The 26,631-nt window shown below is 41.4% G+C and overlaps 2 protein-coding genes across 2 annotated transcripts; both read left to right on the plus strand.

Annotated features, from left to right (window-relative positions):
* Positions 1-341: 341 nt before the first annotated feature.
* On the plus strand, positions 342-8,936 carry LOC133748702 (vomeronasal type-1 receptor 3-like). The gene is made up of 4 exons (XM_062177635.1): positions 342-866; positions 1,966-2,036; positions 6,657-6,806; positions 7,964-8,936. The coding sequence occupies exons 1-4, from the start codon at positions 342-344 to the stop codon at positions 8,934-8,936; spliced, it is 1,719 nt and encodes a 572-aa protein (XP_062033619.1).
* Positions 8,937-20,500: 11,564 nt separating this feature from the next.
* Positions 20,501-21,424, plus strand: LOC133748703 (vomeronasal type-1 receptor 4-like). Its single transcript, XM_062177637.1, has one exon. The coding sequence runs from the start codon at positions 20,501-20,503 to the stop codon at positions 21,422-21,424; it is 924 nt and encodes a 307-aa protein (XP_062033621.1).
* The last annotated feature ends 5,207 nt before the right edge of the window (positions 21,425-26,631 follow it).

Genomic DNA, 26,631 nt, shown 5'->3' on the forward strand with positions numbered 1-26,631 from the left:
TATCTCTAAGTATGAATTGATGAAATGAAAAAATTATGAATGGAGACTTGAGTTTTGTTGACTTTAATACATGTAACTCTTCCTTCATTTCCCATGCAGGAATCTCAGGTTCAGAGACATATTCAGGCATCTGGGGCTTATGGTATGGAAACCAGAGACTTGATAATGGGGATGATCTACTTATCACAAACTACTACAGGAATCCTGGGGAATTTCTCTCTTCTATCCCATTACCTCTATCTCTACTTCACAGGATGCAAGTTTAGGTCCACAGATTTAGTCATCAAACACCTGGTGGAACCAACTGCTTAGTCATTCTATCTAAAGGAGTAACACAAATGATGGCAGCTTTGGGGATGAAGCATTTCCACAGTGATATTGGGTTCAAGCTTGTGTTCTATGTGCACAGAGTGGGCAGGGATATGTCCACTGGCAGCACCTGCCTGGTGAGTATAACCCAGGCCATCACTGTCAGTCCCAGGAACACAGGGTGGGCGAAGCTCAAAGCAAAGGCTCACAAGAACATTGGCTCCTCCATTACACTCTTCTGGATGGTGAACCTGGTTATAAATGTCATGATACCTGTGCATGAGACTGGGAACAGGAGGGACAAAAATCTCGCAAGGAACACTGATTATGGCTACTGCTATTTAGCCAATAGTGACAGATTCACAGTAAATAGAGCACTGCATGCAGCACTGGTGTTATTCCGAGATGTTTTCTTTGTGGTCCTCTTGCTGTGGTCCAGCAGCTCCATGGTTTTTACCCTGTACAGCCATAAGCAGCAGGTCCAATATATCCATAGGAACAACGTCTCCTCCAAGTCATCACGGGAGTCCAGAGCCACCCACAGCATCCTCGTCCTGGTGAGCACCTTTGTGTCCTTATTCACTCTCTCTTCCATCTTTCACATTTGTTTGGCTGTTTTTAAAAATCCCAGTGTGTGGCTGGTGAACACCTCTGCACTAATCACTGGCAGTTTCCCAGCTGTGAGCCCCTACGTTCTCATGAGCCACGACTCCAGGGTGCCCAGGCTCTGCTGTGCCTGCACCAGGAATACAGAATTATGTACTTAGCAAGAGAGTGCAAAGGGTGTGACTATACACAATGGTTTATTCTCAGTATGATTTTCATTTCATTAATTCACCAATTAATTTACTTTGAACAAGAGAGGAGGGGAGACTGAGATAGAGCTCAACATCCCATGCTTCACCCCCAAATGCCTGTAATAGCTGGTCTCAGGCACAAACCTGGGAGCAAGGAACTCTGTTAAAGTCTATTACAGTTACAGAGGCATTGTCCCTGCCTCACAGGTCTGCATCAGCAGCAAGCTAGGGTGGGGAGCAGAGCTGGGTATGGAACTCTGGTAACTCTGAAGTTTGATGTGGCAATTTTATCTGGGATCTTAACCAACAGGCCAAACACCTGTCATTACAATGGTGAGCACTTCATGCACTGATCCATCCGGCAGTGTAAGCACATTTCTGGATCTGTCCCAGTACCAGAGAGTGGTTAACAAGACAGCATGGATTTCTGCTTTGAAATAAGAGCGTGAGCCTGGCATTGTGGCATTGAGTGTTAAACCCATATTGGCTCCAGCTGTATACAGACTGCAACAGTTCTAATCCACCTCCCTATTTTGCCTGAGAAAGTAGAGTGTGATTGCCTGAGCTACTGGATCCCTGTCACCCATATAGGAGAGCTGGATGAAGCTCCTGGCTCTGAGTCCAGCTTGGCTCAACACCCGGGCATTGACGGCATGTGGGTAGTAAACCAGCTGATGGAACATGTGTCTCTCTGTGTGTGTGTGTGTGTGTGTGTCAGTATCTCTAGCGTTCAAATAAGTAAATGTTTTAATTTCAAAAGTAAAGAATATGCTTTAAAGTAATAAAATGAATTACTGTGTAATTGTCCTATTAATTCCTATATTATGGAAATGTTTTTAATGTTCTTTGCTCCAACAAGAAATGTGGAGACTGTGGGAAGCCACAGGTGTCTGCAGCATCTGACGTAATGTACTTGGCAGAATGCAGCAAGTTAGAGGAACGTAACAAAGCTCCTTAAATAAAGAAACGGTAGCAAATGTCGGGAGAATGTGGAGAAAAGTGAATTTTTGTACATTGCTGATAGGAATGTAAATTGGATGGAGCCATTATGGAAAATACCATGGCAGAGGCTCAGAAATTAAAAATGGAACAATCATATGACCCTGTGACCCCACTTGTGCCTATGTAATCCAAAGAAATGAGACCTTCAATGAATCATTTACCTCATGTTTGTTACTACATTTATCATGATGTCCATGATATGGAAGCAACCTAAGTATGTACTGACAGGTGAGTGGATAAATGTGTCATGTTATTTAACAGTGGAATAATATCTAGCCTTAAAAAGGGGGAAATGCTAGCATAGCACCACATGTATGGACATGAAGGACACTGTAAGTGACGTGAGTTAGGCACAGAAAGACAATCACTACATGATCTCACTTACATTTGGAGTAGAAAATAGTAAATTCAGGGGCCTTGTTGAAGCAAAGTGGGTGCAGCTGCTGCCTGTGATGCTGTCTTCACGTATCAGAGCTCTTGTTCAAGTTCTATCTGGCCTGCTTCCAAACCAGCTCCCTGCTAAAATGCCTGGGAAAGCAGCGGGAGATGTCCCTAGTACTATAGTACTATGTCCCTGAACCCCCATGAGAGATCCAGTTGTAGTTCCTGGCTCCTGGCTTCAGTCTGGCCCATCCCTGGCTTTTGTGGCCTTTTGGAGAGTGAACCAGTGGTTGGAAGATTCTCTCTCTCTCTCTCTCTCTCTCTCTCTCTCTCTCCCTCTCTCTCTCTCTGTATTACTCTGCCTTTTAGATACCTAACATAAATCTTACAAAATAAAAACATCTATTAAATTCAAAGAAGCAAAGAGTATAAGGAACATTGCAGGGCTGCACAGAGAAGAAATGAAAAGCATGATCACAACATGTGAAGATTTAAGTTAGCAGATGAAGAAGGCCTGGAATTCTGCCATGCAGCGTGGTGATATGGCTAACAATGCTGGATCACATAGTAACAATCCTCTGACTGGGTAGAGCCTGTGTTAAGTGTCCTTCAATTAAAATAATAATGAACCACAAGGGTGGACTGAGCTTGTGGAGATAATGGACATGTTCACGTCAGTGACTATGGCCTTGTGTTCATGGGTGTGTGTTTCTCTCCAGGTCTGTGAGGTTGTAATCCCTCTATCTGTACAGCTTTCTGTATGTATGCTCCATTTTAATGTGTCTCTTCAAAAATTTAATAAATTAAAAAGCTTTTTTCATGTGAATTCCTAGGGTTGGTTTTGTGGCACTGCAGGTAAAGCTGCCTGCAATTCTGGCATTGATTATCAGGGCCAGGTCAGGTCCCCACTGCTCCACTGCTGCCCAGCTTACTGCTAATGACCTGGAAAAATAGCAGAAGACACCAAGCACTTAGGCCCCTGCATTCATGTGGGGCTGCTGGATTGGGCTCCTGGCTCCTGTCTTCTGTCTTGCCCAGCTCTGGATGTTGTGTCCATTTGGGAAGTGAACCAGCAGATGGAATATAGGTCTGTCTCCGTGTCTCCCTCTCTCTAACTCTGCTCTCATAGGTAAAAAGTAATCTCTCTAGGAAAAATATGCATAGTGACATGAAACTAGTGAATTATTTCATGAAAAAATGTATTTTGAATTCTCAAAATATCCATAAAATGTACCACTTTTGTTTTTATAACACTGATGATAAGGAAAAAAACTCAATCTTAAATTCTGCAATGCTACATTTTATTCTGTAAATAATGCATGTTACTATTTATTAAATATCAAATCTGGGGATTGTATCATGTCAGCTTTGGTGCAGAAAAAGGCTTCAGACATATGAGAAATCCAACAGGGAATCCTGGCTACACTGTCCATCACTGAACACGGGGTATCAACCAACAGTCTGTGGGCTGTCCAATACCACAACTCTAAAATATGACTTGGAATTTGAGGTGTATTAGCAAATTGGGGAAAATAGTATATTGCTATGTTTTGAATTTCAAGAATAAATTACTTTTTAAAGATTTGTTTATTTATTTGAAAGTCAGACTTACACACAGAGAGAAGGAGAGGCAGAGAGAGAGAGAGAGAGTCTTCCATCCAATGGTTCACTCCCCAATTGACTGCATCAACCAGAGCTGTGCCGATCTGAAGCCTGGAGCCAGGAGCTTCTTCCAGGTCTCCCACATGGGTGCAGGGGCCCAAGGACATGGGCAGTCTTTTACTGCTTTCCCAGGCTATAGTAGAGAGCTGGATCAGAAGTGGAGCAGCCAGGTCTTGAACAGGCATCCATATGGGATGCCAGCACAGCAGGTGGTGGCTTTACCCACTATGCCACAGCACTGCCCCTCAAAGAGTAAATTTCAACTCATGTTGCATTTCCTCACTAATTACAAAGTCAATCAAGAACTATAAGAAATAAGCAAAAAGAGCCAGAAAACCATGGTAACCATTCAATTCTCTTGAATTGAGGAGATAAGATGGTTTACCTAGGAATTAAAGGAATTTGAGAATCTGCCTGTTACACCATGGTTTCACTTCTGAGGGCTCATAACCTTCTGCATATACACTGATATTATTCTCTTTAAATTCAATTTCCACTAGCGATGAGAAAGAAAGGTGCAAACTTATGAAGAATCCTTTGGAATGAAATCCCTAAATTCTGTGTAATTCCAAAGAATTTTTCAGGAAGTACCAGAAAAATGCAGTGTTTTCTTTCCCCAGTGGCTATTAAGTGATTTATTTTTCTGCAAGTTGCTGTACAAATCCATTTTTCTTTATATTTTTTTCATAGATAAAACTCCATCTTTCATCCTTCCTTTGTTTTCTTTTTAATTTTTTATCACATTTTTATTACTATGAATAGAAAAATGGTTTCTCCTCTGTTTTATACATTTATGTATTTATTTGAATGACAGAGTTACAGAAAGAGGGAGAGATCTCCCACCAGCACCTTCACACTCCAAATAACCACAGTGGTTGGGGCTGGGCAAGGCCAAAGCCAGGAGCTTCACTGGGGTCTCCATTGTGGTTCGCATGGGACCAAGTCACCTTCTGCTAGTATTCTCAGGCCCTTAGAAGGGGAATGGCATCCAAAGTGGAGCATTTGAGGACACATAGGATGCTGGCACTGCAGGCGGTGGCTTTTACCAACCTAGCCACAACACCAACTCGAAGAACAGCGGGTTCTAATGGAAACTACGTTCATCACATTTTCCATTACACCTGTGTCTTTGAACACTTTCTCAGGAGCATTCCCCACACTGCTCTGCTCATTACATGAATGAAGTTGAGCTGAGTGGTCTGAAGTTTGGGGTAGACAGAAATCTATGAATCCTGGGAGACACAGGAGTTTCAATTCTTGTCTTTTCCACATTAGACTCAAGATCTCCTGCTCCCTCCAGGTCAGACTCTTTCTGCCCCAGGGAGCTGAGAAGAGGAAAAGTCAGTGTAAGACTCTAACAGTCTCCTTTGAGATAATAATACAATGCTGTAAAAGTTTCTGGTGATTAGCAGAAGGGAAAAACATTTTCACAAACGTTCTCAACCCCAACTTCACTTTCAGCGCAGCTGCAGTTGAAAAGATAATTGCAGCTCTGCAGGGAGGTGAGGTCACAGGCACGCACCATTTCTAATGCTCCAGCTGCCTCCAGCCCACTCCTTATGACTGTGGTGGGCTGCATGCCAATGTGTGTCCTGGTAGCAGAGAAGCAGGGGATTTGCTATATCAGTGAAAAAGAGAGCAGCTTCACATAAGGAGGCAGTCAGAAGTCTGGGTGAGTGATCTGGAGAGAATGGGGATTCTCCTGTGCTTGCTCCTGGTCCTGTGCCCCAGCCTCACAGGAGGGAGGAAGGATTCAGATTTGTGAGCTAGGACAGGGAGACAGGGTCCTGTTACTGGAAGCACCCTAGCTCTGCCTGATGCCAAATCAACATCACAGGAACAGAATCTGAAGGTACAAAAGAGACCGTGTAAAGCTCTCAGGGGTGAGGCGGGGGCAGAGCAGAAGTCCCTCCAGTAAATGCAGAGGTCTGGGGTGTAGTGGAGGGGGAAAGGAGCTGTGGCTGCTGAGCCAGGTGCTGGTCTGACCTCAAGGGTGTCTTGCACATGAGCTCTGTTCCTTGGAAAACCAGCTTGAGGGCTTGACTTTATCATAAGGATGTGCCTGTGTGTTCTGTAGGACTGCACAGGCACAAAGCCTTCTTTTTGCTGAGAACTGACAGACACCAAGCACTGTGTTAAGTGATGTCTGTGAATGGTAATGAGGAGCAAGTCCAGCCAGTCTAGAGCCCCCACCAACCTTGCCTTGCTGACCTAGGAGGAGGGCCAGATTCCATTGCTACCGCAGCTGGCTCTTCAAGGCCAGACTCTGAGTTCTCAGCAAGCCTTGTTTATCCATTTGAACGGGCACTTCAGCCAGCACAGGCTCAGTGGCTTGTTGTGTTCATACAAATATGAAAAGGAACAGAAAGATGTATTTGCTGTGATACAGTCCTCCACCCCACACTAACCCCTGGGGATTCCTAATGTGATTTGGTGTCATCCACGATGACATTGGTTTTGGGATTTGGTCCACGGTCATGAGAACTGGTGTGTGTTGTGTTTCAGGACTGTCATTCCAAATTCATCGCTGCTCAGTGGATTCACAGGAGCCAAAGTCTCCACTCTCAGAATTACTAGAGAGGAGCCTGTAGACTCACACGCTTGTGGTTTAATGAGGACAAACCCACCGAGGTCCTCCAGAGCTGGGCATGAATGGTGAGCCCAGGGGTGACTGCTGGGATAGAAAGGTTTCCTTGGACTCTGCTCTACCAGCCGTGTAATGGAGCCAGTGTTTGTTTCCTAGGAATCACTTATGGTTCCTTACTATGGTATGGTTGTTTTCCACGTTGAAGTAAGGGAAGCTTGGTTAATGAAAGGTAGTGTTCACTGTAGGAAGGAGCTTCACATTCTAGTGTCTCTTCTGACATTTTCTCTGGATTGAAAATATTTTCATGCCATTTGCAAGCTGCACAACTTTAAGTGATAAAACACACAGGATTTAACCCTCTTAGATTCCATAAGGTGTATGTGCTCTATACTCAGTATCTTTCAGAAATCTCACCTGATGGAATAGCTTTCACTTATACTTTAATAAATAAATAATTGTAGGACATGACTGTAGGGATGTATATTTTCTATCATATATGAAACACAATACATGATGTCTCCTGTTCCAGTGTACAGGGCAGAGCATAGGATCAGTCCTTGTGGATCATCTCTTCCTAGAGAATAGCATAGTAGTGTTTCCATGGCCTTCCCTATATCAAACAATTTGACTTACTAAAACATGATTTGCTAAGGAGAAGACCCCAGAAAATTGTAGGATAATCAATTTATCTGCATCTTAAAAAGATGCCTAAATGTTTAATAATTATTGATGTTGGCTTATACAATAAATATCTTGTATAGAAATAAACTTGTATGAAACTGTTAAGACCCAGTGCTGCTAGTCTACATTGTATTGGCTAGGTGAGAAAATGACTAAATATACATATATGCATCCTGAAGAACACAGCTCATTACATTTGTTGGAGTATACCAGGTGAATTTACCTGCTTTTCTTTAAATTTAGACAAATCAGTAATGTGTAGCTGCCTGAGTGCTATTTGATTTCCAATGCAAGGTATGCTGCTCCTTTCCCATTAACTTATGACAAATTTAGGAATTACTACATGTGTCTCTACATACCTGTAATAAATATTTTGTAGGAGCCTTAATGTTATAGATTGTACTCTTTGGAAATATGCACATAAATAAAAATGTTAAGCAATTAAATCCAAGGGTGAATCTATGCTACTGGAGAAAAATATACAAAGAGAATGTTGAATTCAGCTGCCATTAATACACAAACTCATGCCTAATTTCCCCCACAGGAATCTCAGGCTCAGAGAAAATAATCAGGCATTGGGAGCTGATGGGATGGCCATCAAAAACTTGACAACAGGGATGATCTTCTTACTTCAAACTGTCTCTGGAATCCTGGGGAATTTCTCACTGCTTGGCCATTATCTCTATCTCTGCTTCACAGGATGCAAGTTTAGGTCCACAGATTTGATCATCAAACACCTGTCTGTAGCCAACTGCTTAGTCATTCTCTCCAAAGGAGTCCCCCAAACCATGACATCTTTGGGGATGAAGCCTTTCCTTAGTGATATTGGGTGCAAGCTTGTATTCTATGTGCACAAAGTGGGTAGGGATGTGTCCATTGGCAGCACTTGTCTCTTGAGTATCACCCAGGCCATCACCATCAGTCCCAGGAACCCCAGATGGGCAGAGCTCAAAGCAAAAGCACAAAAGTACATTGGCCCCTCCACTATCCTCTGCTGGATGCTGAATCTGATACTGAATGTCTTGGTACCTGTGCATGTGATTGGAAACAGGAATGACAAAAACATCACAAAGAAAACTGATCATGGCTACTGCTATTCTGTGAGTCGTACAAAATTCTTAGACTTGCTGTATGCTGTCCAGGTGCTATTCCGAGATACTCTCTTTGTGGCACTCATGCTCTTGGCCAGCAGCTTCATGGTTTTCATCCTATACAGGCACAAGCAGCAGGTCCAATATATCCTTGGAACAAGCATCTCTTCCAGGTCCTCCCCAGAGTCCAGAGCCACCCACAGCATCCTCGTCCTGGTGAGCACCTTTGTGTCCTTGAGCACTCTCTCCTCCATCCTTCACATTTGCTTGGCTGTTTTAAGCAGCCCGAGTTTGTGGCTGGTGACCACCTCTGAAGTAATTGCTGGGATTTTTCCAGTTGTGAGCCCCTACATCCTCATGAGCCATGACTCCAGAGTGCCCAGGTGCTGCTGTGCTCACACAAGGAATACAGATTTCTATGCTTAGGAAATATGTCAAAGTTGAAGTGTATTCACAGTGGCTTCTTCTCAGTATGTTTCAAGTTTAACTAGCTAAGCCTTATTACTTGGTATTTACTTGATATTCAGGAAGAGAGTTCATCATCCTCTGGTTCACTCCTGGAATGCCTGTAAAAGCCCAGAAATGGGGACGAAGCTGGAGCCAGGCACTTAGTTGAGGTTTTTCGTTGATCACAAGAACCCAATGAATAGAGCCAACTCCAGCATCTCCCAGCATCTCCCATCCTCTGTCTTAAGAAGCATCTTGAGTCACTGGCAAAGCTGGGAATAGGACCCTGTTAACTCCAATATGGGATGCAGCCATCTTCTCTGGCATCTTAACCAACAGGCCAAATGTTGCCCCAGATATGAGTTCTTTATTCATTAATCCCTCTGCAAGTGCAAGCACATTTCTGAAGCAGTCCTGGTATCAGAGTGGGGGTAAATTAGCAGCCTGAATTTCTGTGCTAAAAAAGGAATGAGCTGGTCAGTAGTTAGAAACAAATTAGTATGTCATTCTCATGTCAGTTCCTGTATTATGAAAATGTTACTAATGTTCCTGGCAGCAACAAGAAATGCGGATTTATGAAGAAGTCATGGGTGTCACCCAAGTCTGATATAACGATTTTGTCAGAAGTGAGCAAGCTATGGGGTTGAGACAAAGGCTCCGCAAAGCAGGGGTCCCACTTCAAATCAACATCAAATCAGAAGAGGAAGAATGGCCCCATGGAGCCTGTTTTTATTTCTATGTGTTAGACAGGGATATTTGTGTTCATATGTGTTTTTAAACTTTTATTTAATGAATATAAATTACCAATGTACAGCTTATGGATTACAATGGCTTCCCCCTCCCATAACTCCCCTCTCACCCATAACCCTCCCCTCTCCCCTTCCATTCACATCAAGATTCATTTTCAATTCTCTTTATATACAGAAGATCAATTTAGTATATATTAAGTAAAGATTTCAACAGTTTGCACCCACATAGAAACACAAAGTGAATATGTGTTTGTATATGCTGATGTAGACATATGAAGTCAAATTATGTTGGTATTCTATCAAGCAATTATTTAAAAAATTAAAAAAACAAGTAGTCCAAAGAAATGCTAAAAAGAATAACAGCAAGCCATCTTAACTTCACAGTTTATTCTATTATGATGTGTCTGTTTCCATGTGTAGTACAATGCAGGAGATAAACCCTGGCTGTAAGGTCAATGGCAGCTAAAGGCCCCCTGGTGGTCTGGCAGAGTGGACATTCCCTGTCCCTCAGCTGTATGATGCGACACAACCTGCGGATCCCCAGTCCTGGCCCAGGGAATCCCAGAGACAAGACCACCCCAGCACACATGTAGCTCTCACCCACCTAAAGCAAAGCTTCTTCTGCAAGTTCACCTCTAACTCCCTTTAGGACAGAAACTCCTAGTACCCAACCTCAGCTGAACAGAGGCACAAGAAGGGGGATGGTTATGTAGACTGAGAGTGGTCTTCAGTCAGAGACTCTCCAGATCAGTGGTCATCCAGCCCGTGACTGGCCTGCTCCCAGTACCTGACTGCGGGAGTACGGCTATCATAACCTGCTTGAGCATCAGTGCCTGAGACTCATATTTGACACAGATCTCTGAGAAGGGAGTCGTTCTTGGAAGCTGCTCAATTCAGAGCACCTGAAACCCAGACACAGTGCCAAGGTCGTTCTTCCATTGGTGAGATTTGCATGAAAATGTTTACTTTATATCTTTATATTTTATGTACATGGCTTTTAATGAAATCCAATTGAATTCTGTAAAAATATTTGACTTACTGGGAATAGTCTTAAAGAGTAATGTAAAAGTGACACACTATTGTCCTAGTTCACACTGCATGGCTGTAGGCTGCAATATTAGTTTATATATTTTTGAAACAAGAAGGTACTAGAAAACATCCTGAATGTTTTCACCATACAGAAATAATAAATTTTGAGGAGATAAATATATTTACATTTTCTGAACATTATAACATACATGGTACAAGTCACATGGTACAGCATATGCATTTACAATACTTGTCAAACAAAAATAAAAATTCTTTCAAAATTTATGTATATACTTAGGGATTGATTCATCTTCTTGTGTGACATTTATTGTAGCTCTCCCATTGTCTTATTCTGCCAATTTTATTTATTTCCTCTAGCTCATTTTCAACTTCTAGATTTTACTCATTTTTTGTAACTTGTTGCATAATTAGCTAATTAAAATAACATGGATTGTTTATTTTTTCTCTTGTAAATCTTATATATAATTGTCTAAGAATACCTCAAAAAGTTCTTGGATAAATGGAATTAAAAGAATATTCAACATTCACTTGATACTTTCAAACATCATCAAAGCATAATTCTGTACTCTCCTTTTTCCCATTTTCAGTCAACCTGACCATTTCTGCATGAATGTGTCTTAAGTAAACCCCCCTCATATAGTCAGATATTAAATTACAAGCATTCTTCTAGGGAGATAAAATACAAAACCCCTACTTGGGACTTCTATGCCTTTACTCTCTGGAAATGAGCTTTGTCCTCTGGTTTTTTTTAAAGTAATTAAAAATGTAATTGTTTGTTTAAGTCCCAGCACTAGAATCTGCCACCTCTCCAGGAACTCCTGGTTCTATTTAACAAGGGGGTAGTGGCAATAGGACTGGGGAAGCACCTGCAGGCCTCGAACCACTGAGTTGGTGATTAGGTCTGAATCAGTAGAGGAAGAAACCACTGAGTTAAAGCCAGCCCGGAAGCTGCTCCCAGATCACAGTGCTGTGACTTGATAGAGAGACGCGCATCACAAACAGCAAGAGACAGACGTCACAGTTCCCTCTGATTTAATTACAGACTCTTCACTGTCTTTTCAGAGCTTTCTTCTGCTTTTGAAGGAAATGTTTCTAGTTGTGTTTCTGTTTCATAGACCATCTTGTACAATTCCCAACTAGTTAATATCTGGAAAATGCATCATGTCAAGTCAAAGTCAACATGCTCAATGACCTTGCCATAATCTCCAATTTCAGAATCCACTGTTCTGACACTACATACACTCCAAACTGTATCACTAATGATATTAAGAAAATTTTATTACATTAATATAATTATAGAATATTTCATTTGCAATTATGTTCGGTTTATTATTTAAAGCACAAGCAGTCACTCTTATGTGGAAGTCTCAGAAATGCATTTAATCCATGGGGAAGAGCAGTGACTAGACAAATAGTGAATATACATGCAATTTACATACCTATAATAAGTTTGGAGGGTTTTGTATCCCTTATCCAACCAAAGTCAGGATATTCTGGAGTCATAGCTCATGAGAATGTAGGGGCTCACAGTGGGGAAACTTCCAGCAATTAGCGCAGAGGTGTTCACTAGCCACAAACTGGGATTGCTTAAGACAGTGGAACAAACATGAAAGATGAAAGAGAGGGTGCACGGGATGCAAAATTGCTCACCTCATCAACAGTTTGCCCCCATATAGCAACACGAAATGAAAAAAATAGTTGGAGTACTAGTTATAGCATTAAATAACATGTACAGCACATTAAAGACAGAGATCCTACATAATATTTTTTAAAAAATTAATTTTCTATGCCATTTCCAATTTAACACCAGGTTTTTTTTTTCATTTCCAATTATCTTTATATACAGAAGATCGATTCAGTATATAATTAGTAAAGATCTCATCAGTTTGTATCCACGCAGAAACACAAAGTATAAAAATACTGTTTCAGTACTAGTTATAGCATCTCTGTACATTAGACAACACATTAAGGACAGATCTCACATGGGATGTAAGTACACAGTGACTCCTGCTACTGACTTGACAATTTGACACTCCTGTTCATGGCGTCAGTAATCTCCCTAGGCTCTAGTCATGAGTTGCCAGGGCTATGGAAGCCTTTAGAGTTCGCTGACTTTGGTTTTATTCCGATAGGGTCATAGTCAAAGGGGAAGTTCTCTCCTCCCTTCAGAGAAAGGTACCTCCTTCTTTGATGGCCCTGTTCTTTCCACTGGGATCTCACTCACAGAGATCTTTCATTTAGGTCTTCTTCTTTTTTTCTTTTCCATGGTATCTTGGCTTTCCATGCCTACAATACTCTCATGGGCTCTTCAGCCAGATCCAAGTGCCTTAAGGGCTGATTCTGAGGCCAGAGTGTTGTTTAGGACATCTCCCATTCTATGAGTCTGCTGTGTATCCCACTTCCCATGATGGATCTTTCTCTCCCTTTTTGATTCTATCAGTTAGTATTAGCAGACACTTGTCTTGTTTGTGTGATCCCTTTGAGTCTTAGACCTATCAGAGCCATCGAATGTGAACTGAAATTAATCACTTGGACTAGTGAGATGGCATTTGTACATGCCACCTTGATGGGATTGTATTGGAATCCCCTGGCACATTTCTAACTCCACCATTTGGGGCAAGTGAGCTTGTGCATGTCCCAAATTGTACATCTCCTCCCTCTCTTTTTCCACTCTTAAATTTAACAGGGATCACCTTTCAGTTAAAATTTAAACACCTAAGAGTAATTGTGTGTTAATTACAGAGTTCAACCACTAGTACTAGAACAACAACAACAACAACAACAAATACTAAAAAGGATAAAGTATTACATTGTACACCTAGAGTCAGGACAAGAGCTGATCAGGTCATTGTTTCTTATAGTGTCCATTTCACTTCAACAGGTTTCCCCTTTGGTGCTCAGTTGTCGCCGATCAGGGAAAACAAATGATATTTGTCTCTTTGGGACTGGCTTAATTCACTCAGCATGATGTTTTCCAGATTCCTCCATCTTGTTGCAAATGACCAGGTTTCATTGTTCCTTACTGCTGTATAGTATTCTTTGGAGTTCATGTCCCATAATTTCTTTATCCAGTCTACTGTTGATGGGCATTTGGGTTGGTTCCAGGTCTTAGCTATTGTGAATTGAGCTGCAATAAACATTAATGTGCAGATGGCTTTTTTATTTGCCAAATTAATTTCCTTTGGGTAAATTCCAAGGAGTGGGATGGCTGGGTTGTATGGTAGGGTTATGTTCAGGTTTCTGAGGAATCTCCAGACTGACTTCCATAGTGGCTTAACCAGTTTGCATTCCCACCAACAGTGGGTAAGTGTCCCCTTTTCCCCACATCCTCTCCAGCATCTGTTGTTGGTAGATTTCTGAATGTGAGCCATTCTAACCGGGGTGAGGTGAAACCTCATTGTGGTTTTGATTTGCATTTCTCTGATTGCTAGTGATCTGGAACATTTTTTCATGTGTCTGTTGGCCATTTGGATTTCCTCTTTCGAAAAATGTCTAATGAGGTCCTTGGCCCATCTCTTAAGTGGGTTGTTTGTTTTGTTGTTGTGGATTTTCTTGATTTATTTGTAGATTCTGGTTATCAACCCTTTATTTGTAGTATAGTTTGCAAATATTTTTTCCCATTCTGTCAGTTGCCTCTTCACTTTCCTGACTGTTTCTTTTGAAGTACAGAAACTTCTCAATTGGATGCAATCCAAATAGTTAATTTTGGTTTTGACTGCCTGTGCTGCTGGAGTATTTTCCAAGAAGTCTTTGCCTGTGCCTATATCTTGCAGGGTTTCTCCAATGCTCTCTAATAATTTGATGGTTTCAGGTCGTAGATTTAAGTCTTTAATCCATGTTGAGTGAATTTTTGTGTAAGGTGATAGGTATGGGTCTTGCTTCAAGCTTCTGCACGTGGAAATCCAATTTTCCCAGCACCATTTATTGAATAGACTGTCCTTATTCCAGGGATTGAAATACGCAACCTGAAAATGCTTTGCTTGGTGTTCATTCTCTTCTTGGAGCAGAATGTTCACGAGCTGAGACTGTGAGAGATCTGAAAATATGGCACCATTCTTTGATTGAGTTGAAAGCAGCCAGCAAGCTGCTGGACACTAACCGGATGGGCCTGGCTTGTGTCATCCTTGCTAGCACAGAGTTGTTCTCACACACTGTGTTCTCTGGTCACTTCCTTCTCTTCTCAGACTTTGGCACATTAAAGATGAAACTGCTGATTCATGGGAGTTTTTGGAAGGAGAAACACTGACTTTTATAGCTCTGATGGACACAAGTGACCCTTTCACCTTCCTATCTTCTGTGGTTCAGCATAAGAGGAAGTGATAGGTGAAAAACACAATGAATGTACTCAGGTCTGTGGGGCTTCCCATGGGTGCCTGCATGGGCAGCAAGAATGTGAAGCTTAAAACCTGCCTCTCCCCGCCTGCTGGACAGTGCAAGAAGAGGGAGGAGGCACAGACTTAGGGGGAAGAGATGAAGGATAAAACCTCCCCACTGTGCTTGCTGTCCCCAGCTCACTCCATCTGCACACCTGAATTCTCCACACCCATGCCCAGGGTACAGTGTGACCTTGCTGCCACCTCCATATGGGTAAGGATTGGCAATGGCCTTGTGCCACTGTCTATTCTAAGTGCAAATGCAACCCCCTTCAATCAGCTGTCACACAGCACATTCTCCTGCTCACTGAAATGAATTCATGTTAAGTTGGCTTCATTGAAGATAATAATTGCAAAATTCTTAATAGGGTGAAATTTTAAAATTTATTTTTTAATTTGCATTTTAAAAATTAACATAAAAATATCAGATTTAATATAACTCATGGATAACAGACTAGGCTGAGCTAGGCCAAAACCAAGATCCTGGAACTCCATCCAGGCCTCCCATGTGTGTGGCAGGGATGCAGCACTTGGGCCATATTCTGCTCTCTCAGATAAATTAGCAGGGACATGGATCAAAAGCAGAGCAGCCGTGATTGAAACTGCTGCTTCAGTGTGGGATGCTGGCATCACGGTCAGGGGTTTAACACACTGTACCACCATGCCAACATCCAAAAAGTTGCTCTAATTGAGTTTGTACCTGTGCTCCCATATACTTGAGGCAATCCTATAGGCATGAATCTGTGTTTGCAACTCACATGAATTATGTGAGTTCATTGTTGTCAAATGCTGGAAAGAGTGTGATGAGTGCTACTAATATGTAGATGGAGGAGTGGTGAACATTTTTTTTAAAGGCAGAATTCTGGTTCTGCAATGTATTTAATCATTCATTTACATGTGACCATTGGATTTTACTTGTTCTTAACATGGGAAGATCCCAAGAAGCCTACAAAGAATACAGAACGGAATGGAGAAAACATTTTATTGAAAAATTTATTCATGAAATTTTAAGTCCTTTTTGTCCTTTATTTATTACTGTGTCTGGGTGTCAAGAAACTGTGATTCCCCAGGAGCAGAAGGAGCAGCCACCCTGATCTCTGTCGTCCTCTGAGCTCTTCTGAGAAAGGAAGATGGCGCTGGGGATGGAGACTGAGGGGAGGAAATTCCTAACTGAGCGCATTAGCGAGCACCTGCACTGATCACACTTGGCACCCAGACTCAGAACAGAGGGAACAGCAGCAGTGAAGACTCAGGGAAAACTGGAGTCTGGAGAGAAGGATGTAGGGCCAGAAGCACAAGCAGGTCTCTGAGGACATTCTGCAAGGGCCCACGAGGGAGCTGGGCTCTTTGGGCACCCTGTGCACTGCCAGCTTGCACAGTGGTTCTTGATGCCCAGTCCTAGGGCCTTGGTGCTGCCCAGAGGGCAGCTGGGCAGAGGGGGCTCTGAGTGCAGGTCACTGCATGTGCTTCTGCAGTGAAGTGGGAGAGAAGGGAGAGGATGAAAGGCAGGAGGGATGACCAAGGGTGCAAGACAGCAACGGCTTGGGTTGGTTGAGCCATAGATTCTGCTCCTGTTACCCCACCATCTCCACCACCCTCCCGGTCTATTTCACAGCCTGATCCCATTTTGTCTCCCTGTGCTCGTGATCCCTGCTTAGTACTCAGGTTCCACCCCCCCTCCACCCTCCACCTCTGCCTTGGGCTACAGGTCGCCCCTAGGACCCACAGGTGGCACCTGTCAGCCTCTCTGTCATTATCCTTTTGCCTCTCATAGACATTAAGTCTCATGTGCCATTTACCTACTCTGCTCTTAGCCGCGTTCTACACTGGGAGCCACCCCTTTGGACAGTCTCATTCCCATGACCCCATGCACACCTCATTGGCTCGCACACATCATTTCCTGTGCAGTCACCTTGCACACCTGGCACCCTTGGAGCATCAACCCCACACTTTGACCGCTCTGTGAATTCAACACTCTCATTCCTTGGACCCTGTTTCCCATCTCTCCCTCTGCATTCTGTCTTGTCGCACCCCTCACAATCTCTCCCTGTGCACCGCTGGCCACTCCTGGGCCCTCACATCACTCTGCTCCATCACAAACACGCTCTCTGTCATGCCCCTGCATTTCCACATGAAATGAGATTGAGCTGTGGGCTAAAGTCCAATGCTTTCAAAGAGAAATTTCATCTTCTTCTTTTGCTTGTACCCCATTGAATATCTTCCTCAGAGGATGTGCTGTTATAATTTTCTGCTAACTTAAATGATTCATCAGCTCAGTGGCCTGATGGCTTGGGGAAGAAACACACTTTGAAGTAGGAAAACTTCTCAGACAACACAGAACCTGGGAAGACACATGAGCGTGAGGCAGCCCCTCTTGTCTCAGACCCCAGAAAGAGCTACTGCCTCCCTGTGTGACATGTCTCCAGGCATCAGGGAAATGAAGGAGACTCTCAGACACTGCCATAGTCTCTTGGCAGATGGCAACTACAAACCTCTAATTGGTTTTTGGTCACAAGGAACTGGGGAGCATTTTTCACAAATATCCTCATTGCCCCAGGCCTGTCTTCTGTTTGTAGGACAGGTGATGAGATAATGGCTGCTCTGAGGGGAGGCGACATCACACATTATAACACACCATTTCCCAAGGTCTCCATCCCAACACAAGTGCTGATGCTGTGAACATCAGCCTGAGCCCTCGCTCTCCTTATCAGAGGAGACAGGTGTTTGCCATTGCAGCCTGAGACAGAGGGTCTGAAGCCAAGGTTTGCTAATCTGCAGCCAGGTAAGATATCCTGTTAGAAGGGGGTTTGCATTGGGAATCCAGCCTGCTGGCACAGCCACCCCGGAAGCAGAGATCATTCTGAGGCCTGAGCAGAGCTTGTAGAGAGATGAGGGCCTAACCTGACAGCAGCCCCCAAAGGCAGTTGTGCCATTTACTATAAACCAAAACCACCTGTGTTGTGCTGCATGTTTTCATGTTTAAATCTTAATTTTTACATGTTTAACACTGAAAACTAAAATAAATTTTGTTCTATGGTTAAAATGAGGTTGTAAAGAAACAACCTTACTCCTGTAGAAACATGTTTCTATTACAGGTTTATAAACTTTTTTTCAAGTTAACGTTTACTTTATTGTTTTTGAGATAACATTTTTAACTTAGATTATGGTCCAAGGCATAATGCTCCACCACACGGAGAATTCAGCAAATGAAAAATGCAAAGACCACAGTAGAGCAGGAAAGTAGGCAAGGGCTGTGTCCAGTCATCCAGTGAGAAGATGACCCTAACTTCATGAATCCCATCTCTGCTAAGATACAGGAGATGTTTAGGCTTTCTTTCTGTTCAACAATGCCTTTTACCATCAATGAAATGGAGTAATGTATTCTTTTGAGGAAATTTATATTTTTAAAATAAAATTGATTGTAAAAACAAAGTTTGTTTTTTTACCATAAAAAGGCTATCAAAATGGTACTGATGGGTGAAATTTAATTAAATCGATATCAAGCTTGATTTTTAATATGTTTAAGAATTTCAGTTCCCCATTAAATTGTTGTTCAATCTACCTGATCATATTCACACAGTGTTTTCAGGGTGACTGAATATGCACTATCTTTTCTTTAAAGATTTATTTATTTATTTGAGAGAGTGGCACACAGAGAGAGTGAGAGGTAGCATGTGAAAGAGATCTTCCAGCCATTGGTTCACTCTCCAAATGCCCACAACAACTGGGCCAGGCCAAAGCTAGGAGCCTGGAACTCCTACCACATCTCCCATGTGGGTGGCAGGAGCCCAAGCACTTGGGCCATTCTCCTCTGCTTTCCAAGGCACAGTAGCAAGAAACTGAACCAGAGGCAGAGCAGCCAGGTCTTGAAACCATGCTCAAATGGGAAGTTGGCATCACAGGAGGTAGTTAACTTACTGTACCATGAAAGCAGCCCCTCAAAAGTGCACTCACAGCACCAAGCTGGCAGCAGAGATGTGTACCCACAGGAACCACCTGGTGCTGTGCAGACCTGGTGTGTCCAGATGGCACCTGCTGGGAGGAGACACACCCTGCAATTCTGGGTGCTAGAATTATTTAAAGAGACACTGGTTGTTTCCTTCAGAAAATATCCATGGTCTCTTGATACTGGAAAGAGTGTTTCCCATTTTCAGCTTAGGCAGTGAGCACATGAGGAAGTGGTAATTCTACACACGGGATTCCAGATAGCAGCTCTTGGGCACAAATGTTTCCTGTGCTGAAGTCTCTGATTTTAATATATTTCACATCAATTCCAAAATTTACAATTTCAACTTATAAAATATATAAAGCTTAACATCTTACATATTCTCTTTACTGGATAGCTTGTAATTTAGTATGTTTTGGAAATCTCACCTGAATCCTACTGATTTTACTTGTGTCAAGAATTAATCCATGTAAGTACATGATCTGAAATTAGTAACTTTTAGTTTCTACTCTACACTCTTTTATCATATACTGGTATTTCATGTCGCATAGTTTAGGGTGTAGCATAGTGTTCTATGATTCCTGCGACAGGTGCCAATTCTTTTAGGCATAAAAGAAATCCCTGTCACTGGCACTGTGGCATGGTGGGTTAAGCTGCCCTCTGTTGCACTAGCATCCCATATGGGTGCCGGTTGGAGTCCTATTTTCTCCACTTCCGGTCCAGCTGAAGCAGAGGATGGCCCAAATGCTTGGGCCCCTGCAGCCACATGGGAGACCCAGAAGAAACTCCTGCCTCCTGGCTTTGCCCTTGACCAGCCTCAGCCATTACAGCCATTTAGAGAGTGAAGCAGTGGATGGAATCTCTCTCTCTCTCTCTCTCTAATTATGACTTTCAAATAAGTCAGTAAATAAATATTAAAAAAAAAGAAATCCTTGTCAAAGGCCATCTCAATAAAGAGGCACTTTTGCATTTTTAAACAGAACTTTTTATGGAATGGATCCTAGAGAATTATTTCATAATTCTAATCTGAATTTTAAGGTATATAAATCTTATTCATAGCTGGTATTAACTTACAGCTTTAGTCCTTATTCAGTCATGCAGACTTATAGAAAAAGTAGTAACATTACCTACCTAAGATAAAAACCACCAGGTATGAGAATGACTAAATAGACACTGCATTATGTGAGGAACACAGCCAACAGGTCTGCAGCATCACCTTCAAGTGCACTGCTTTGAACAGCCAGCCAATTCCAAGCCCCCTCTTGAACCACACATGTTGTTCAGATTAGACACATCACTAACTCTCCCTACTTAGCTTCTCCGTATCTTTTTGAGGAAAATGAGAGTACTGTGTGGTCACTGCCTCGTATTCGTTTGCAGGATTCTCACTCAGAAGTTGATCAGCAGAGGCTGGGAACTGACAGCATGGCCTCGAGGGACCTGGCCCTAGGAGTAGTCTTTCTAGTACAGACGCTGGCTGGGATTCTGGGGAATTCCTCTCTTCTTCTCCATTATCTCATCCTTTATTTCACAGGATGCAAGTTTAGGCTCACAGATCTGATTCTCATACACCTGGCTGTAGCCAATGCCTTGGTCATTCTCTCGAAAGGAGTCCCCCAAACCATGGCAGCTTTGGGAATGACACATTTCCTCGATGATACTGGGTGCAAACTTGTGTTCTATGTGCACAGAGTGAGCAGGGATGTGTCCATTGGCAGCATCTGTCTCCTGAGTGTCTTCCAGGCCATCACCATCAGTCCTACCAGCTCCAGGTGGATCAAATTTAAAGTAAAAGCTCCCAAGTACGTTGGCCCCTCCATTATTCTCTGCTGGAGCTTGAACTTGATGCTAAGTGTCATGGTACCTATGCATGTCACTGGCAAATGGCAAAACAGTAATATCACAAGGAAAATGGATTATGACTACTGTTCTGCCATGCCTCATGTGAAAATCACAGTCTCACTGCACATAGCACTGATGTTATTCCATTATGTTGTCTTTGTAGGGCTCATGCTCTGGGCCAGCAGCTTCATGGTCTTCATCCTGTATAGGCACAAGCAGCAGGTCCAATACATACATGCTCTCTCCCACAGATCTTTCCCAGGATCCAGGGCCACACAAAGCATCCTTGTCCTGGTGAGCACCTTCGTACTGCTGTGCAGCCTGTCCTCCTTTCTACAATTTTGTTTAGCCTTTTTCAGTATTCACAAAATGTGGCTGGTGAAAGCTTCTGCACTGATAGCTGGGTGTTTCCCAACTGTCAGCCCTTACATTCTCATGAGTTATGACTCCAGGGTACCCACACACTGCCTTCCCTGGCAGCAAAGTCCTCTGTGCTCTGAGAAGTAAACTATGTATATTTTCATTGGCTGGCCGCTTACTTTTCAATCCTCCTCAGACACAAAATTAATTTCAAGAAACAGTTATTTTACAAGAACCTTGTCTATGAGACAATTGAGCTTTGCTCAAAAATAAACAGTAAATTGAATAATTTTATTTTTTATAGAAGTCATATTTTATTCATTTTTAAAATTTAAGGTATACAAGCTTCATGCATTTCATAAGTATAGATATGGGAATATAGTTGCTCTTTCCACTCTCCCTCCCTCCCACCCACACTCTCATCCTTCTTCCTCTTCCCTCTTCTATTGAATAGTATTTTTAAAGAAAAATGTGAGATATTATCACAGTAATACCTACATAACTGAAATTTTATTAATGGTTGCAATGGAGGAGCTAAGAAGAGGTTATGCAGAGTTAAAACAATAAATCCCTCGGCGATATGGAGTGTAACTTTCATCTGGCACAGTAAAATGTCCAGACATTAAGTGGCTGTGGAAGGGCGGGATGTTTCCATCAAATATGGACACAATTTGAGACATCACTCAAGATACTGAAGAAACAAAAACTCTCCCATGGAATCATGAAGAGCATGGAGTTTACCTGGAGGGTAGTTCAGTTTCAGAGTATTAGTGTGTTGATATTCTTGGAGAAATAGTAGTCATTTGCATGTAGATACATTCAACCTGAACTGGAGTTGCTCATTTAAGTGGATGTTTTCAGAGTTTCCAGAGTTCAAGGGAATGTTGCCTGTTTTAAACAGTGATGCTGCAGAGTGTAAACGGCATGGGCTGGGGATCTGTACGTCCATTGGTTCTGTGATGTGAGGATGCCTGTTTGGCAGAATGACAGGAAGCAGGTCCCATGGTGCCCTCTCCTGTCTGTCAAGTCAGGAAATAATCCTGTGGGGGAGGGAGTGTGGGAGGAGTCTTTGGAAGTGATAAGATGTGAATCCATTTGGTTCCTGTAGCATTTTTGGCCTGAGCATTTTCAAAAGAATGTGAATAGTTTGTCCTCATTGAGGGAGATAATTTATTAATGCTCTCTGTTTATACCATAAAGCTTATGTAAGATATCAAAGATTCAAATATTTGAAAAGTAAAATTAATCTGGCCTAATGTGTGTCTGTAATCTTGTGCCACAAAAATAGAAACCACATAGTGTTAGCTCATGTGAGAAACTTAGAAACACCTGACACATATTAGATATAAAAGCAATATATTTGTATGTGTACATATTTGCATGTACATGTCTTTGTAGTCACATGTGTATACATGTATATATAATCAGTCACATTATGTTTGTTTTCCATCAATCAATGCTGTTAGGAAATTATAAATGAAAAAAGAAATGAAAAATAATACTTGTTAAAATAATAACAAATTGCTTTATCCTTATATGAATATTGCCATGAGTAGTACTTAATTGGTTTAATTTACATAAGATATATTTTCCCTTTTTATTATTTGTATTTAACCCATATACCTTAAAAATATCTACCTGATAAACTATTAGAATTAATTAGTCCTTCATGGTTGATATGAAAGTGTATACATTTGAGATTAGATTCATCCATTTCTTACATACTCATGGGTTGCACATAGTCAATTTCCTAACTATACCTTAATTTATTCAAAGGCTTCCATAGCCTTGGCAACTCATGACTAGAGCCTAGGGAGATTACTGATGCCATAAACAAGAGTGTCAAATTGTTAAATCAACTACAGGAGTCACTGTGTACTTATGTTTCATGTGGGATCTGTCCTTAATGTGTTGTCCAATGTGAAGTGATGCTATAACTAGTACTGAAACATTATTTTTACACTTTGTGTTTCTGTGTGGGTACAAACTGATGAAATCTTTACTTAGCATATACTGAATCGATCTTCTGTATATAAAGATAATTGAAAATGAAGAAAAAAAACCCTGGTGTTAAATTGGAAATTGCATACAAAAGTAATCAATTTTTAAAAAATATCATGTAGGATCTCTGTCTTTAATGTGCTGTACACTGTTATTTATTGCTATGACTAGTACTCCAACAGTATTTTTTCACTTTGTGTTGCTATGTGGGGGCAAACTGTTGAAATCTTTACTTAATATATACTAATCTGATCTTCTGTATATAAAGAGAATTGAAAATGAATCTTGATGTGAATGGAAGGGGAGAGGGAGTGGGAAAGGGGAGGGTTGCGGGTGGGAGGGAAGTTATGGGAGGGGGGAAGCCATTGTAATCTATAAGCTGTACTTTGGAAATTTATATTCATTAAATAAAAGTTAAAAAAAAACACGAAAAAAATTTCTTAAATATTTTTAATATTCTATGCCTTTTAATTATAGATTGTGTGAATGATGGCAAATTACACGGTATATATAGGTATATATAGTTTTCTTTTTTCTATTTTAATCCTTTTTAAAAACATATTTATTTATTTATTTGAGAGTCAGAGTTACATAGTGACCAGAAGGAGAGACAGAGTGAGAGGGCTTCAGCTGTTTCACCCTGTAGATGGCCATGATGGCTGGACTGGGATAGGATTTTTAGCTACTTTGAAAATATTTCTCTTTGAACATAATAAAATGCCTGACTTTCACAGGAATAATTAATCTATTTATATTTAATATCATAATGTCAATATTGATTATCAGATTTAGCAATTTACCGTGTTCTTTGCATTCTGCTTGCTATAAATTCTTGATTTTTCTATCTCAACTTCATCTGTATTAATCTTTAAATATTTCTATAGTTTGCCCGTTTTATTTGGAGGTTGTGTATTCAGTGCCTCTTAGTTTTTTTCTCAAAGATTTATTTATTTATTTGAAAGGCAGAGTCATAGAGAGGAAGTGGCAGAGAGACAGAGAGGTCTTCCATCTGTTGGTTCACTCCCCAAATGGCCACAATGGCCAGAGCTGGGCCGATCCAAAGCCAGGAGCCAGGAGCTTCTTCCAGGTCTCCCACATGGGTGCAGGGGCCCAAGGACTTGGGCCATCTTCTACTGATTTCCCAGGCCATAGCAGAGAGCTGGATTGGAAGTGGAACAGCTGGCATTCAAATCAGTGCCCATACGGGATGCCGCATTGCAGGTGGCAGCTTTATCCACTACACCACAGTGCCGGCCTCGATTGCCTCTTAGTTTTAATACAGAATCACAGTATACTTTAAACTAATCATAACATGGTTACTTAATAATTTTAATCTCAGTCTGAATGATACAATTCTAACTCAACATTTACCTATTAACATTCTGCTAACTTAGTTTGAATGTTGGCTTCTTTAAAAAAAAAAAAAAACTAATGTCACAAATACAGGTAGCCTAAAATTTCACACGCTGAGTACACCTCTATAACAACATCTGGATCCTTAAAAAAAAAAATCAACTGTCTCCCTTGAGAGCTAAATTTATCCTCCATCAGTGACTACCACCACTAGGTAAACCACTGTTCTGACATCTAAGACGATAGATAACCTTCATCTTGTTTAAAAGTTTTAAATACATAAAATTACATGGCATACACTTATTTATCTTTCATTCCTCCACCTGCTGCGCTGGCAACCCATATGGGCACGGGGTTCTAATCCCGGTTGCTCCTCTTCCAGTCCAGCCGTTTGCTGTGGCCCAGGAAGGCAGTGGAGGATGGCCCAAGTGCTTGGGCCCCTGCACCTGTACGGGAGATCAGGAAGAAGCACCTGGCTCCTGGTTTTGGATCGGTGCAACGCCTTCTGTAGTGGCCATTTGGGGAGTGAACCAACGGAAGGAAGACCTTTCTCTCTCTCTCTCTCTCTCTCTCTCTCTCTCTCACTGTGTACATCTCTACCTGTCAAACAAAAAAAAAATAACAACAAATAAAAAGTGTGGCAGGGACGTTGGGAGGTGAGGATGTTTCAGGTTTTTACTTGCTGCATATTTCCAGTTTCTGCAAGTTGTGTACACTACATAAGAGCAGCACTCTGTACACATGTTCAATTTATCATGTGTCAATTTAACATATTTCAAAGACTAAAAGTAAATATCTTTCTTCATGTCAAGCATAATTCATGAATTGATTTATAAAACACAGCTGTAAAATTAATTATACTGAGACTGTCCCTTTTGCTATCTAATGTAATATATCCATGGGAGTAACAGCCGAGGAAAGAAATTTGTATACAATATTATGGAACCAGTGATTATTTCAGGAAAACTGTATTTTTAAAGAAACTAGTCAAAATATCCATAAAGTATTGCCATCTTTACTTTCCATAAAGATTAGGAAAAAGCAGACGACTACTCACCTTATATAGTTTGCAATGCTATGTATAAGTATCTTAATAAGGCATGTGTAATTCAATGCAACCCCTATCAAAATACCAATGAAATTCTGCACAGAGTTAGAAAAAACAATCCTAAAATTCACATGGAGTCACAAAAGACCCAGAATTGCCAAAATGATCTTGAATACCCCTCTCCCACAAACCAATCTGGAGGCATCACAACACCTGACTCCAAAGTGAACTACAAAGCTACAGTAACTAAACTGCATGGTACTGGCATAAAAATTGATGCATAGATCAGTGGAGCACAACAGACAGGCCACAAATTAATGCACATACATCCAGGCAACTGACTTCGACAAAAGTGCTCGGACCATTCATTTCAGCAAGTGTAATCTCTTCAACAAATGATGCTGGCAGAACTGGATGTATATATGTAGAAGTGTGAAATTAGCTCCATATCTCTCACCATACACAAAAATCTACTCAGGATCAAAGACCTAAATTTATGACCTAAGACTATGAATTTCTTGGAAGAAAACATGGAGGAAACACTCCAAGACATTGGGGTAGGGGACTATTTCTTGGACAAGACCCCCAATGCATAGGCAAGAAAAGCATAACAAAACAAACGGGATCATATCAAACTCAGAGTCTTCTGCACAGCAAAGGAAAAAGTCAATGGAGTGAAGAGATATGCGATAGAATAATTAAAATATTTTAAAGTTACGTATGTGACAACAGAGCAATATCCAGAATATATCAGCAACTAAAAAACTCAACAACCAAAACAAAAATTCCAGTTAAGAAATGTGTAAAGGACATTTGCTAAGGGTTGCATGGAATTACACATGTCTTATTAACACAGTTCTCAAAAGAAGGAATTACAAATGGCCAACAAATATAAGAAATAATGCTCAACATCACCAGCCATCAGGGAAATGCAAATCATACTCAAAATGAG

The sequence above is a fragment of the Lepus europaeus genome, chromosome 19 (assembly GCF_033115175.1).
Source record: "Lepus europaeus isolate LE1 chromosome 19, mLepTim1.pri, whole genome shotgun sequence".
Classification (NCBI taxonomy): Eukaryota; Metazoa; Chordata; class Mammalia; order Lagomorpha; family Leporidae; genus Lepus; species Lepus europaeus.

Excerpts from the sequence above, each read along its gene's own strand:
- LOC133748702 (XM_062177635.1), top strand. The coding sequence starts at position 342 with ATGGCAGCTTTGGGGATGAAGCATTTCCACAGTGATATTGGGTTCAAG. Across the intron at positions 867-1,965 it reads CCCACAGCATCCTCGTCCTG|AAATGTGGAGACTGTGGGAA; the intron begins GTGAGCACCTTT and ends TGCTCCAACAAG. Across the intron at positions 6,807-7,963 it reads TCCAGAGCTGGGCATGAATG|GAATCTCAGGCTCAGAGAAA; the intron begins GTGAGCCCAGGG and ends TTTCCCCCACAG.
- LOC133748703 (XM_062177637.1), top strand. The coding sequence starts at position 20,501 with ATGGCCTCGAGGGACCTGGCCCTAGGAGTAGTCTTTCTAGTACAGACG.